This window comes from Aquarana catesbeiana, linkage group LG06, assembly GCF_042186555.1.
Source record: "Aquarana catesbeiana isolate 2022-GZ linkage group LG06, ASM4218655v1, whole genome shotgun sequence".
NCBI classification, from domain to species: Eukaryota; Metazoa; Chordata; class Amphibia; order Anura; family Ranidae; genus Aquarana; species Aquarana catesbeiana.
This window is the reverse complement of record NC_133329.1, coordinates 83,943,302-83,956,268: the sequence shown is the minus strand read 5'-3', so window position 1 is coordinate 83,956,268 and position 12,967 is coordinate 83,943,302. Positions and strand designations below refer to the sequence as shown.

The 12,967-nt window shown below is 42.9% G+C and overlaps 1 protein-coding gene across 3 annotated transcripts in view; it reads right to left on the bottom strand.

Moving 5' to 3' along the window:
* Nucleotides 1-12,967, bottom strand: part of LOC141148689 (NXPE family member 1-like) — a 32,338-nt gene that overhangs the window by 19,210 nt on the left and 161 nt on the right. The window contains exons 2-3 of one of the 3 annotated variants that reach the window (XM_073636334.1): nucleotides 12,447-12,878; nucleotides 9,954-10,067 (exon numbers count right to left, since the gene is read on the bottom strand). In XM_073636334.1, the coding sequence (XP_073492435.1) occupies nucleotides 9,954-9,974 (21 nt within the window). In that variant the 5' untranslated portion in view covers nucleotides 9,975-10,067; nucleotides 12,447-12,878. Of the gene's footprint in view, nucleotides 1-9,953; nucleotides 10,074-12,446; nucleotides 12,879-12,967 lie in introns of those variants that run through there. The other 2 variants (XM_073636331.1, XM_073636332.1) reach the window with 2 other exon arrangements.

The following is a 12,967-nucleotide window of genomic DNA, read 5'->3' as shown; positions in this document are numbered from 1 at the left end:
ATAAAGGTGTGAAAAAGGAAATAAATAAAAGTGTATTGCCATTTCACAGGCATGCTCAATTTTAAAACTTGACACGTTTGGTATCTATTTACTTGACGGAACATCATTGTTTACATATTATTAGAAAATTTGGTATTATATTGTGTTTGTGTGCATTAAAATTCATTTAAGTGTATTTTTTCCTGAAAATTTGCATTGGATAAATGGCTGCTTAAATATTGTGCAACATTAAAAATAAAATGCAGCAAACACCATTTTATCTTCCAGGGTTTAATCTTTAGAAAATATATAATGTTTGGGGATTCTAAGTAATTATCTATAAAAAAAATGCTGATTTTAATGTGTGTGTGCGTGTGTGTTTGAGAAATTACAAAATTGCCCTGGTATGCAAGTGGTGGCCCCATCAACAAAAAAAGGAATTCCAAAGAGTTATACGTAAAGAAAAATGAATGTACCGTACATGCTTAGCATTCATGCTGTCTGTGCTGCCAGAACCCCGCTCCGTTCACGTGACATCCTCCACTGAAGTCCTTTGGAAAATGAGGGTGTTATCTCCTTGGTCCCCCGCAGCGCTCATTAGTTGCTCCCATGAACTACCATATTCTGAAGTGATGTGAAGGTCAATGCAGGGAACCAGGGCAACTCTCTAAAAAGTGTCAGTATCCCAGAGCAGGATTTCTCATGAACGGAGCTGTGTTTTGGCGATGGGGACAGTGGGAAAGGAAATTTACATTCAACATTTGCCATTACACCTGGTTGGAATTTTTTTTTTTTTTCTATATTGACAGGATAATGTTTAACCATTTCAATATTGGCCACTTTCACCCCCTTCCTGCCCAGGCCAATTTTTAGCTTTCAGCACTGTCACACTTTGAATGACAGTTGCGCAGTCACCCCAATGACCCAATGATATGTTATTTATTTTTTTGAGACTGATAGAGCTTTCTTTTGGAGGTATTTACTGGTAATCACCACTGTGTTTTTTATTTTTTGCAAAAAAAAGTTTTTTTTAGTTTCTGCTAGAAAACTTTGTAAATAAGTAATTTTTCTCTTTCACCAATGTGAGACTGCACTGATAGGCACTGAGCAGGTGGCACTGATGTAACGGCACTGAAGGGCACTGATGAGGAGGCACTAATATGCAGCACTGATGGGCACTGATAGGTGGCACTGATATGCAGCACTGATGGGCACTGATAGGCGGCACTTATGGGCACTGATAGGCGGCACTGATGGCTACTGATTGGTGGCACTGATGGGCAAAACTGATGAGCAGGCACTGATGGGCACTGAAAGGCATCACTGATGGGTACTGACTGGCAATACTGCTGGGCACTGTTAGGGCTACACTAGTGCCCTGATTTTCTGTACAGGTCTCCCCTGAGAGGAAATGCCGCTGATCAGATCTCTTCTCCTCACACCCTGTCAGTGTTAGGAGAGGAAAGCTGATAACCAGGATTTCCTTGTTTACATGTGATCAGCTGTAATTGGACACAGCTGATCACATGGGTAAAGAGTCGTGTCATTGAGATCGGAGATGCGCCGTGTCCCGCGGACACTGCATGCCGCCGATCGCCGCGCTGCGTGCAAGCATGGCAAGGCGATCGGCCATCCCAGAACAAGAGAGTAGACAAATATACCACTAGGGGGATCTAGGATGGAAAAGGACCTGGGGGTCTTAGTAGATGATAGGCTCAGCAATGGCATGCAATGCCTAGCTGCTGCAAGCAAAGCAAACAGAATATTGGCATGCATTAAAAATTGGATTAATTCCAGAGATAAAACGATAATTCTCCCGCTCTACAAGACTCTGGTCCGGCCGCACCTGGAGTATGCTGTCCAATTCTGGGCACCAGTCCTCAGGTAGGATGTACTGGAACTGGAGAAAGTCCAGAGAAGGGGAACAAAACTAATAAAGGGTCTGGAGGATATTAGTTATGAGGAAAGGTTGCGAGCACTGAACTTATTCTCTCTGGAGAAGAGATGCTTGAGAGGGGATATGATTTCAATGTACAAATACCATACTGGTGACCCCACAATAGGGATAAAACTTTTCTGCGTAAGGGAATTTAATAGGACACGCGGCCATTCACTAAAATTAGAAGAAAAAAACGATTTAACCTTAAGCTGCGTAGATTGTTTTTTACTGTAAGAGCGGCAAGGATGTGGAATTCCCTTCCACAGGTGGTGGTCTCAGTGGGGGGCATCGATAATTTCAAAAAACTATTAGATAAGCACCTGAACTTCCGCAACATACAGGGATATACAATGTAATACTGACATATAATCACACACATAGGTTGGACTTGATGGACTTGCGTCTTTTTTCAGCCTCGCCGACTATGTAACTATATTTAACAAGTATAGACAAATGACAGTGGGCGGGAGGTGGTTAAAGAATAATTCCAGGTATGGCTATTGTTTACATAGTTACATTGGTCCAGCTTTGACCAATGTAAGTATGTTTATGCCATACCTTGCTGATGCCCCTTGCTAACATGATTGTAGCTATATTAGCACATTTCTAAAGAAACAGCTTTGAATTTTTTTTTTTCACTAACAGTCATGTCAAGGAAGAATTCAAGGCATGGTATGTTCTTATATAGTTACTTGATGGCTTGGGCTGATGAATCTATGTATATACCATACCTGGCTGATGCCCCTGGAAGCTGGAAATCACTGAAGTAGCCACCACCACACAGTAGGCTTGGCACAGAACCCAAAAGCAAGTGTAGATCACTGGAGTAATGGTGTCTACTTCCATGATTTCCAGCTTCCAGGGGCATCGGCCAGGTATGGTATATACATAGATTCATCAGCCCAAGCTATCAAGTAACTATACAAGAACACACCATGCCTGGAATTCTTCCTTAACATGACTGTTAGTGAAAAAAAAAAAAAAAATTCAAAGCTGTTTCTTTAGAAATGTACTAATATAGCTACAATCACGTTATACAGTTTTGGTTACAAATGTCAAAACAAAAAATGAGGTTGATAGGATCAGAATATTTGTATCTTGTGGAAGCCGTGAGTGATGATGGACAAATCTGGCCAGGTTTCATGCGTCATGGGTTCAGTGAATCTTGTTTGAACTTCATCAAACCCTTAATTTATAAATATTACCCCCACCCCGCCTATCACCCCACCAACCCCTGCTTACTGTTTGATGGATAAGAGGGCAGGGCCAATACAATTTGGCCCACCCTTTGCAGCTATAACAGCTTCAACTCTTCTGGGAAGGCTGTCCACAAGGTCACTCCTAAACCTGTCTATGGAAATGTTTGACCATTCTTCCAGAAGCGCATTTGTGAGATCAGGCACTGATGTGGACGAGAAGGCCTGGCTCGCAGCCGCTATAATTCATGCCGAAGGTGTTCTTTTAGGTTGAGGTCCAGACTCTGTAGAGGCCAGTCAAGTTTCTCCACCCCAAACTCGCTCATCCATGTCTTTATTGACCTTGCTTTGTGCACTGGTCCAAATCATTTGGTGGAGGGGGGATTTTGGTGTGGGGTTGTTTTTCAGGGGTAGGGCTTGGCTTTTTAGTTCCAGTGAAGGGAACTCAGCATACCAAGACATCTGGAGTAATTTCATGCTCTCAACTTTGTGGGAACAGTTTGGGGATGACAACTTCCTGTTCCAACATGAATGCGCACCAGTGAACAAAGCAAAGTCCATAAAGACATGGATGAGCGAGTTTGGAGTGGAGGAACTTGACTGGCCTGCACAGAGACCTGACCTCAACCTGATAGAACACCTTTGGGATAAATTAGAGCGGAGATGGCGAGCCAGGCCTTCTCGCCCAACATCAGTACCTGACCTCACAAATGCGCTTCTGGGAGAATGGTCAAACATTTCCATAGACACACTCCTAAACCTTGTGGACAGCCATCCCAGAAGAGTTGAAGCTGTTATAGCTGCAAAGGGTGGGCCAACTCAATATTGAAGCCTACACACTAAGACTGGGATGCCATTAAATTTCATGCGCGTGAAAAAGTAGGTGTCCCAATACATTTGGTAATATAGTGTTAATGGGCATGTACCAAAACGTTTGTAATGTTTGTGGCATGCAATTAAATAGTATCAATATTTGAGGTACACTGCAGAAAACTGAAATGTCTAACATTGGTGCACAAATATGGGACTAACTGTCAGACTACAATGACACAACGGGAGGATTCCCCTATCCACATCAAATGTGTGCATGGGCTAATTGGGATTTTTTATGTTCAACCCACTGGCTGAATGAAAAAAAACAGACACCTCTATTGCCAGATTGAGGTTCCTTTGTAATGTCCCTTTTCAATAAGATCTGCCTGTCGATTTTTCCATGAATCCCTATGGACACGCTCATGTAAACGGACTTGTGTCTGTTTACACCCGCCTAGCTCTGAATCCGTCCAGGTCTGGAAAAAAAAAATGGAAAAAAGACTGTGTCCTCTTCCACTTTTCTGGACCTAGATGTGACACATCGGAGGTAGCCTGATGTAAATAGACACTGGAGTCTGTTTACATCCAGCTGCCCATAGAGCTTTCATGGGTCCACCTGTGTCTGCTGCACATACTGAATGGCACAGATGTAAAAATACTGGCATCCGTCCTGTTCAGCTTTGATTCAGCAAGGGCTGTTCTCTTGCATTCCCCTACTGATTGAGGTGGGCTCCATTCCATGTGAAAGGATTATTACGGCTCATTTACACATAGAACTGAGTGGGCAATAAAATCGTGTAGTGAGTCAGGTTGCTTGGGGCTCCATGGCTGTAAGACAAGCCGAACAAAAAAAAAAAAAAACAGGACTGGCCAGTGACATAACATGGGTTGTCAGTGACCAGGGCAAGGTAAGTAATTTGCACCCCCTTACCCGCAGACTTTTAGCCCTCCGTGAGTCCCTTTAACTAGTACAGTAGTACTGACCAACCTGGTTCCTACACTAACCTACCTGATTCTTAAAATGACCTACCTGACCACTACACTAACCTACCTGATTCCTATACTGACCACTACACTGACCACTACACTGACCTACCTGATTCCTATACTGACCACTACACTGACCTCTACACTGACCTACCTGATGTCTACACTGACCACTACACTGGCCTACCTGTCCACTACACTGACTTACCTGTCCACTACACTGACCCCTACACTTTCCCACCTGATTCCCATACTGACCACTACACTACCTGATTCCTGCACTGTTCACTACACTGACCTACCCAATTCCTACACTGACCTACCTGACCACTACACTAACTTACCTGATTCCTATAGTGACCACTACACTGACCTACCTGATTCCTACACTGACCACTACACTGACCTTCCTGTCCACTACACTGACCTACCTGTCCACTACACTGACCTACCTGTCTACTAAACTGACCACTACACTGACCCTTATACTGACCTACCTGATTCCTATACTGACCACTACACTACCGGATTCCTACACTGTCCACTACACTGACCCTTACACTGAACTACCTAACCACTACACTGACTACTACACTGACCAATACACTGTCCTACCTGATTCCTACACTAACCAACCTGATCCCTACACTGACCACTACACTGACCTACCTGATCCCTACACTGACCTGCCTGACCACTACACTAATCTACCTGATTCCTATATTGACCTACCTGATACCTACACCCCCCGATAGGCGGCACTGATGAAGAGGCACTGATAGGTAGCACCAATGGGCACTGATAGGCAGCACTGGTGGGCACTGATAGGCAACATTAATGGGCACTGTTGGGGCTGCACTGATAACCAGGACACTGATAATCAGTGCCCTGATTACCAATGTAGATGTCCCCTGTCATACTTTCCGGTTACCAGCTCTCCTCTCCTCACGCTGTGACAGCACGTGAGGAAAGGAATGCCGATAACTGGCAAGTGTTTTTACATTGTGGTCAGGTGTGACTGGACACAGCTGATCACGTGGTAAAGGGCTGTGATTGGCTCTTTACTCTGATCTATGATCAGCTGTGTCCAAAGGACACAGTGATCACAGAGTGTGCCGAATGCACGCCATAGAGGGCGCACACGGAACGTGGTTCTGGGAGGTCATCAATAGACGCCCTCCCAGAAGTGGACGACTGCATTGTAGCCATGATTTGGCTATAGCGCAGTCAAGAACTGATTGAACAGCATGTTGCTGTCAGTGGGTGGTGTTGTGGCCAAATAGAATAATATAGTTCAATGGGGCTGCCGAATGGTAAATTAGGTGGTGAAGAGGCAACATATTGCATCCTCACCACTTCTCAAACAGCTCTGAAAAGCGATCCAAGCATGGATCTTTTCAGAGGAGCTACAGTCACTTCCACACATGTGAAGGAGCCCTAAGAGTAGCCGGGCAACCAACTGCAGGGAAGTAAAGTGTTAAATCTCTTCACATGATAAGAGAAAGTTCACTGCACACCCAGGTTCAGCCTTATGTCCTACAGGGATGATAGTGTAACCTGATATACAGTAAGCGGACAGGTTCCGCCAGTCCATTCCACAAACACTGTACTGATAACAGAAGTGAACAGAGATAGGGCAGCCTATGACAACGGGGATGGGGATACAGTAAATAAGGCTTTGCTCCAGTGTGAAGTGAGCCTTCTTTTTTCATGTGAGGGGACTGAACACTTTACTTTCCTGCATTTGTCTTTGGCTACTGTAGAAAAAGGAAAAGGGAGCTGCAGGAGCTCCAATTGCACCCTCTGCTGCTACACAGAGAAGCTCCGCCTTGGGCAGGTGCCCCTTCTGCCCTATGCCTTGTCCCGGCCCTGCTCCAGCAAGCCGTGCGTGATGGACTACTAAACACCTCCTTCTCAAAGCACAAGTCCCATGCTCTGTTGGGGCTAACACCTAAATTGTGCACTCACCTGACCTTTAGTCTTCCAAATGCATTTTGGCCATCATGAATAAAGAATAGAATAGAAAACCATAGTGCAGTCATTTTTTATTGCAAGAGTAAAAAAAGTGCTAACTCACATTAACCACTTCAGCTCCGGAAAGGTCCCCCCCCCCATGACCAGGCCATTTTTTGCGATACGGCTCTGCGTCACTTTAACTGGCAATGCTGAACACAAATAAAATGTAAGTCCTTTTTTTTCCCCACAAATAGAGCTTTCTTTCGGTGGTATTTGATCACCTCTGCAGAAGCGGCTGGCCCACAAGCGAAGTGGTGCAGGGGAGCCACCCTCCCAGCCCACGGTGCACCCCCCAGCTCGCACCATCTGTGTGACTGTGCTTTGTGCGGGGTGCCGGACCAATAGGTTTCTACCAAGTCCATCACCCCCTCAGAGGTGTGGGACTCAATTGGTCAGTTTTTTATTGTCCTCCCTGCGATACCACCGAATCAGGATTGGTTTCCCGGCCAATCAGAACCCAGGTGAAGACAGAGGCTGTGGCATTGGACAGTCCAGGGGAGCTCCTCCGTTGAGCGAGTGCGGACCTGGAGGGGGCCATCCAAAAGCGCCGGACCCACTGATTTGCTCCCACCGTGTGCAATAACAGCGGGTCGCCCGTGGCGCGCATGCGTTTCCCAGACCCAGGAGTGCAGAATCACGTACCTGTACATGATTCTGCACACAGGAGCCGCCACCCTGCAGTAAATGTATGTGGGATGGTCATCAAGTGGTTAAAAATAGCAATGCCAGCATTCAATATGGTTACTTTACCACATGGATCCAAGATGGCCACCGCTGACCTAACTTCCTGTTTACTTCCTGAGTCAGCGGTGGCCATCTTGGATCGGTTTGGTAGAGTAACCATATTGAATGCTGGCATTGCTATTTTTAATGTGAGTGTGCACTTGGAAGTGTTTTTATTTTTACTGTTTTGAGTGGCTGTACACCTACCTGATGGCTTTCCATGAAGCTTGGAGCATGCCCCCTCCCTGGCACGACCCTCCTGCCATGCTTCCCGGGCTCCACTGTCCTATCTGCTAGGCAGGCATCACCAGGCGGAGGGGAGGGGGACCAGGAAACATGTCTTAAGAATATTATATTACATAGGGGACTTTTGTAGTTCACTGTGGCTGTCCCTTCTCTCATTTATGCAAAGCTGTCCTGCGGCTGGCCAATTTCTTAAAATGTTAAAGACCACAGATAATACAGCAGTGTAAAACTGACCATCAACAACAGGACCTTTTTAATGAGAACTAATCGGCTGAAATGTACTTGAGGAAAAGAGTACAGACAGGACTATTTTAAATTACAAGGCAAGAGACAAACACAGGCTGGTGTTTTACTACAACAATGAAAGTACTCCAGAAGATGTAGCAGTGTAAAAGTGGCCATTTTAATCACAGGTAATAGATTTGGCATAAATCTTATTTTTACTATAGGGATAGGGGGTGCAGTGAATGTAAGTGATATCATGCAAGACGGTTTAGGTGCACACTGTTCTTGCACTTCGTTATTTTTCATTATAAGTAAACCTTGCAGCACAAAAAAAAACCTGTTTAATTTAAAATAAAATCCTCAGCAATATAAAATGAAAAAAATATATAATCCAATAAGAAAATAAATCCCCACAAAATACCACTACTAAATCAAAAGCACAGTTTTTGTTAATGGAAGTCTTGCAACACAAAAAAGCAGTTTAACCTAAAATAAAAGCGCTATCAATATAAAATTAAAAACATACTCCAAAAAGAAATGGAAACCCCCATATTCTACCTCTAACACAAAGGCTCACTCTTTTTCACATGGATACCTTGTAGCACAAAAAGCAGTTTAACCCAAAATAAAAGCCCCAGCACTAAAAAAAAAATAAAATAAAAAAATATATACTCCAAAAAAGAAATGAAAACCCAAAAATACCAGCCCTAAAACAAAAGCCCGCTTTTTGTTAACAGAAGGCGTTCTGCACAAAAAAGCAGTTTAACCTAAAATAAAGGCTCTATTAATATAAAATGAAAAAATATACTCCAAAAGGTAAACCCCAAATTTCCACCCCTAAAACAAAAGCCAAATGTTTGTTTAAGGGAAGCCTTGCAGCACAAAAAAAGCAGTTTAACCTAAAAAAGACCCCATTAATATTAAATGAAAAATATATATACTCCAAAAAGAAATTAAGACTCCATAATATCACAAAAGCATACTTTTTTTTTTAAAGGGATACCTTGTAGAACAAAAAAGTTTAACTTAAAATAAGTCACCCAGTAATATAAAATGAAAAAAATATATACTCCAAAAAGAAGTGAAAACCCAAAAATACAGCTACTGAAAAAAAAAAAAAGAATATTCTTTTAAGGGGAAGCATTTGCAATGTACAAAAAAACAAAAACAAAAAAAAACAAAAAAAACTTTGCAATGGATAGCACAGCCGCTAAAAGTGACCACTGACCTCAAATCAAGCACAAATTAGAATGAAACAGAATTTGTCCAAAGAGCTAGCCATTACAAATAAAGTACAGTTTTCTAACTGACCCTAATCTCTGCCTTTGTAGTTTGCCAGTTTTCCCTATGCTTTGTCTACAACTGTTTATACTTCACTATACTATACTGCTCTGTGCCACACCTTTTGTAATGAAGAATCTGCCTTATGCAAAAGACGCCCTGCTGGACCCTCTAAGCCTTATGGCCTATGATCACAGCCCATTCAACTCATTATGGTTTTTTAAAAAAATCCAGGATCGTGAACCTCACACCCTCAGAATTTACATTGTACGTTAAGACTACAAATCTAAGACCTCTGCATCAGAAAAATAAAAAAAGTATGTTCACCATATGCTATGAATAAGCCATTGCTACAAGTTTTCATGAGCAGTGGTGACATTGGGTGGGTTCAAAATAGACAACATCACTAGAAAGGCAGCCAAATTCTATTTCTCAAATGTGATCTCATCTCTAAGTAGGAATAATTTCAATGTAAAAGAAATTACACTGCTCAATATTTAGTAAAAAAATAAATAAAATAAATACAATAATAATAGTACTTCACTTACTGTAATACAGGGTCCTATCATTGTCCAGCAGCAGGATTGTTGGATAATCTGTAGGTCTTGCAGTCCTTGTAGACACTTGTTGGATGACTGCTCTGTACTGTTTTACAGCTCTGCCTGCAACAATTAACCTGTTAAGACGCTTGTGACTCAGATCAGGTAAAACCTGTTGTTATTAGAATAGGCTAAATGACACCAAATTAAAGGGAACCTATGTTTAGACTTGTGAGTACAATGCATATACATACAGTATATCAACATGTACAGCATCTAAACCAAATACAAATATATATATATATATAATCTTACAAAAGTGAGTATTTTATCTCTTCATGCGACAACACTGCAGTGGATCTAAGTATTGAGTGTACAGCTTGTATAACAGTGTCAACTTGCTGTCCCCTCAAAATAACTCAACACACAGCCATTAATGTCTAAGCTGCTGGCAACAAAAGTGAGTACACCCCTAAGTGAAAATGTCCAAATTGGGCCCAATTAGCCATTTTCCCTCATGTGACTCGTTAGTGTTACAAGGTCTCAGGTGTGAATGAAGAGCAGGTGTGTTAAATTTGGTGTTATCGCTCTTACTCTCTCATACTGGTCACTGGAAGTTCAACATGGCACCCCATGGCAAAGAACTCTCTGAGGATCTGAAAAAAAGGATTTGTTCCTCTACATAAAGATGGCCTAGGCTATAAGAAGATTGCCAAGATCCTGAAACTGAGCTGCAGCATGGTGGCCAAGACCATACAGCGGTTTAACAGGACATGTTCCACTCAGAACAGGCCTCGCCATGGTCAGCCAAAGACGTTGAGTGCACGTGCTCAGCGTCATACAGTGGTTGTCTTGCCTACAGTCAAGCATGGTGGTGGGAGTGTCATGGTCTGGGGCTGCATGAGTGCTGCCAGCACTGGGGAGCTACAGTTCATTGAGAGAACCATGAATGCCAACATGTATTGTGACATACTGTAGCAGAGCATGATTCTCCCCCATTCAGAGACGATGATAACGTGACATTATAATGATCCCAAACATACCTCCAAGACAACCACTTCCTTTGCTCAAGAAGCTGAGGGTAAAGGTGATGGACTGGCCAAGCATGTCTCCAGACCTAAACCCTATTGAGCATCTGTGGGGCATCCTCAAACGGAAGGTGGAGGAGCGCAAGGTCTCTAACATCCACCAGCTCTGTGATGTCATCATGGAGGAGTGGAAGAGGACTCCATTGGCAACCTGTGAAGCTCTGGTGAACGCCATGCCCAAGAGGGCTAAGGCAGGGCTGGAAAATAACGGTGGCCACACAAAATATTGATTCTTTGGACCCAATTTGGACATTTTCAATTAGGGTCGTATTCACTTTTGTTGCCAGCAGTTTAGACATTAATGGCTGTGTGTTAAGTTATTTTGAGGGGACAGCAAATTTGCACCGTTACAAGTGTGTCTAGCCTACAGTCAAGCATGGTATTTTGTATTCGTTCAGTTAGTATGTTTCTATGTTTATTCATTAAAATGTTCTACTCTGCTCTTCGCTTCAGTTAGAGCTTGGTCAGTGGTACTAATTAGGGGGGTACGTTAGAGCACGAGTGCAGATGGTCTGGGGTCCTTTCTTTGCTAGATGGCACTCGTTTCATGTTGAACACTACATGATTAAAGGGTCGCCTTTGAATCTGTCTTGGTGGTCTTTTCGTAATTTCCTTTAAGTGCCATGAAAAAAGGAAAAAAAAAAAATATGGGAATTTCTTTTACTCAAATTTTCGTTTTCAGTGGTGGTATATTACCTAACTATATATCTGACTGTTTGAGTCTTGTCTTCAGTGTCACGTGTCGGCATTACCTGTTATCAGGTGTGTTTAATTTTCTATTTTTTTTTTATTATTTGTTTTTTAATGATATCCCACACAAACATAATATGATAAGTATTGCAACGTTTCGTAATACTGACACTTATAGTTGGCAATCATACGTCATAAGTTTCACATCACTTTATTAAACTTTTACTATTATCTGACATGTGCTTCAGGTAATCAGGCAGATCAGAAGTTCATTAATTATTCTAATTGCCACATGCTCTCACGGTCTGCCACACCCTGCAAGATCAGACTTGTTTTCTAATCTACAGGTATACAGGTGCCTCCCGTTCTTAAGTGGCCTTACTGATAGTCCTTCACGTATATACTGCCGATTGCACTTACACTGCTCTGATTTTAGTTCCTCACATTCACTTCACAAATTGTTTGTTGGCTGGCATTTGTTTTCTGTAACTTCTACTGCTTTTATTACCATCACTAGATTTTTGATCCTTATTGTTGATTTGCAGGAACTACCATGTTGCATGTATCTGACAGTGAGGGTTTCGCTTTGCTCCCTGCTACGCCATTTAGGGGTTCTGAACATGGCACTGTTCCTTCCTGAATTATTTAAGCTATTGTTCCCCCCCAGTGCTGCCTTCACCAGTAAGGAGTAGGTTACCCCACACACGCTAGCTACATCACTCACCTTAATACATAAGACCTTAAGCACCGTTACCATGTCCCTTCACAATTTGCAACATCATACTGAAGCATTAGAGAATAAAGCCACAGCTACTCCAGCTAGTCCCGTGCTGTACGTATCTTCTACCTAGGGTTCTTCCAGGCACTTCTAGTACCCTTGCACGGTCTGTCCCAGGTACAAAGTCATGTTCTCCCACGATCACACCTGCACATTTTGTGCCCGCTACCCTTCGAAAGGAAATTCTTGAGGGGAAAGAACTTAATCTAGCCTCTCTTCTGATCGCAGTGAATGAAGTCCCTGAAAATAAGTCTTATGTCTGCCGTGAAGTCTTGGTCATCCTCAAAGCCAAGGATCCCTGGTTAAATCGTAAACTCACTGTGGCTGAGTTCGTCTTGGCTTTTGGTACATACAGAGATGTCATTTGCTCGGTCAGCCCTAATAGGAGAGAGGAACTGGTTACCTATTTTCATTCTATGCATGAAGGTAAAAACCTTCTGTGTGCAGCAGTCCCCACAGCCCCCCCC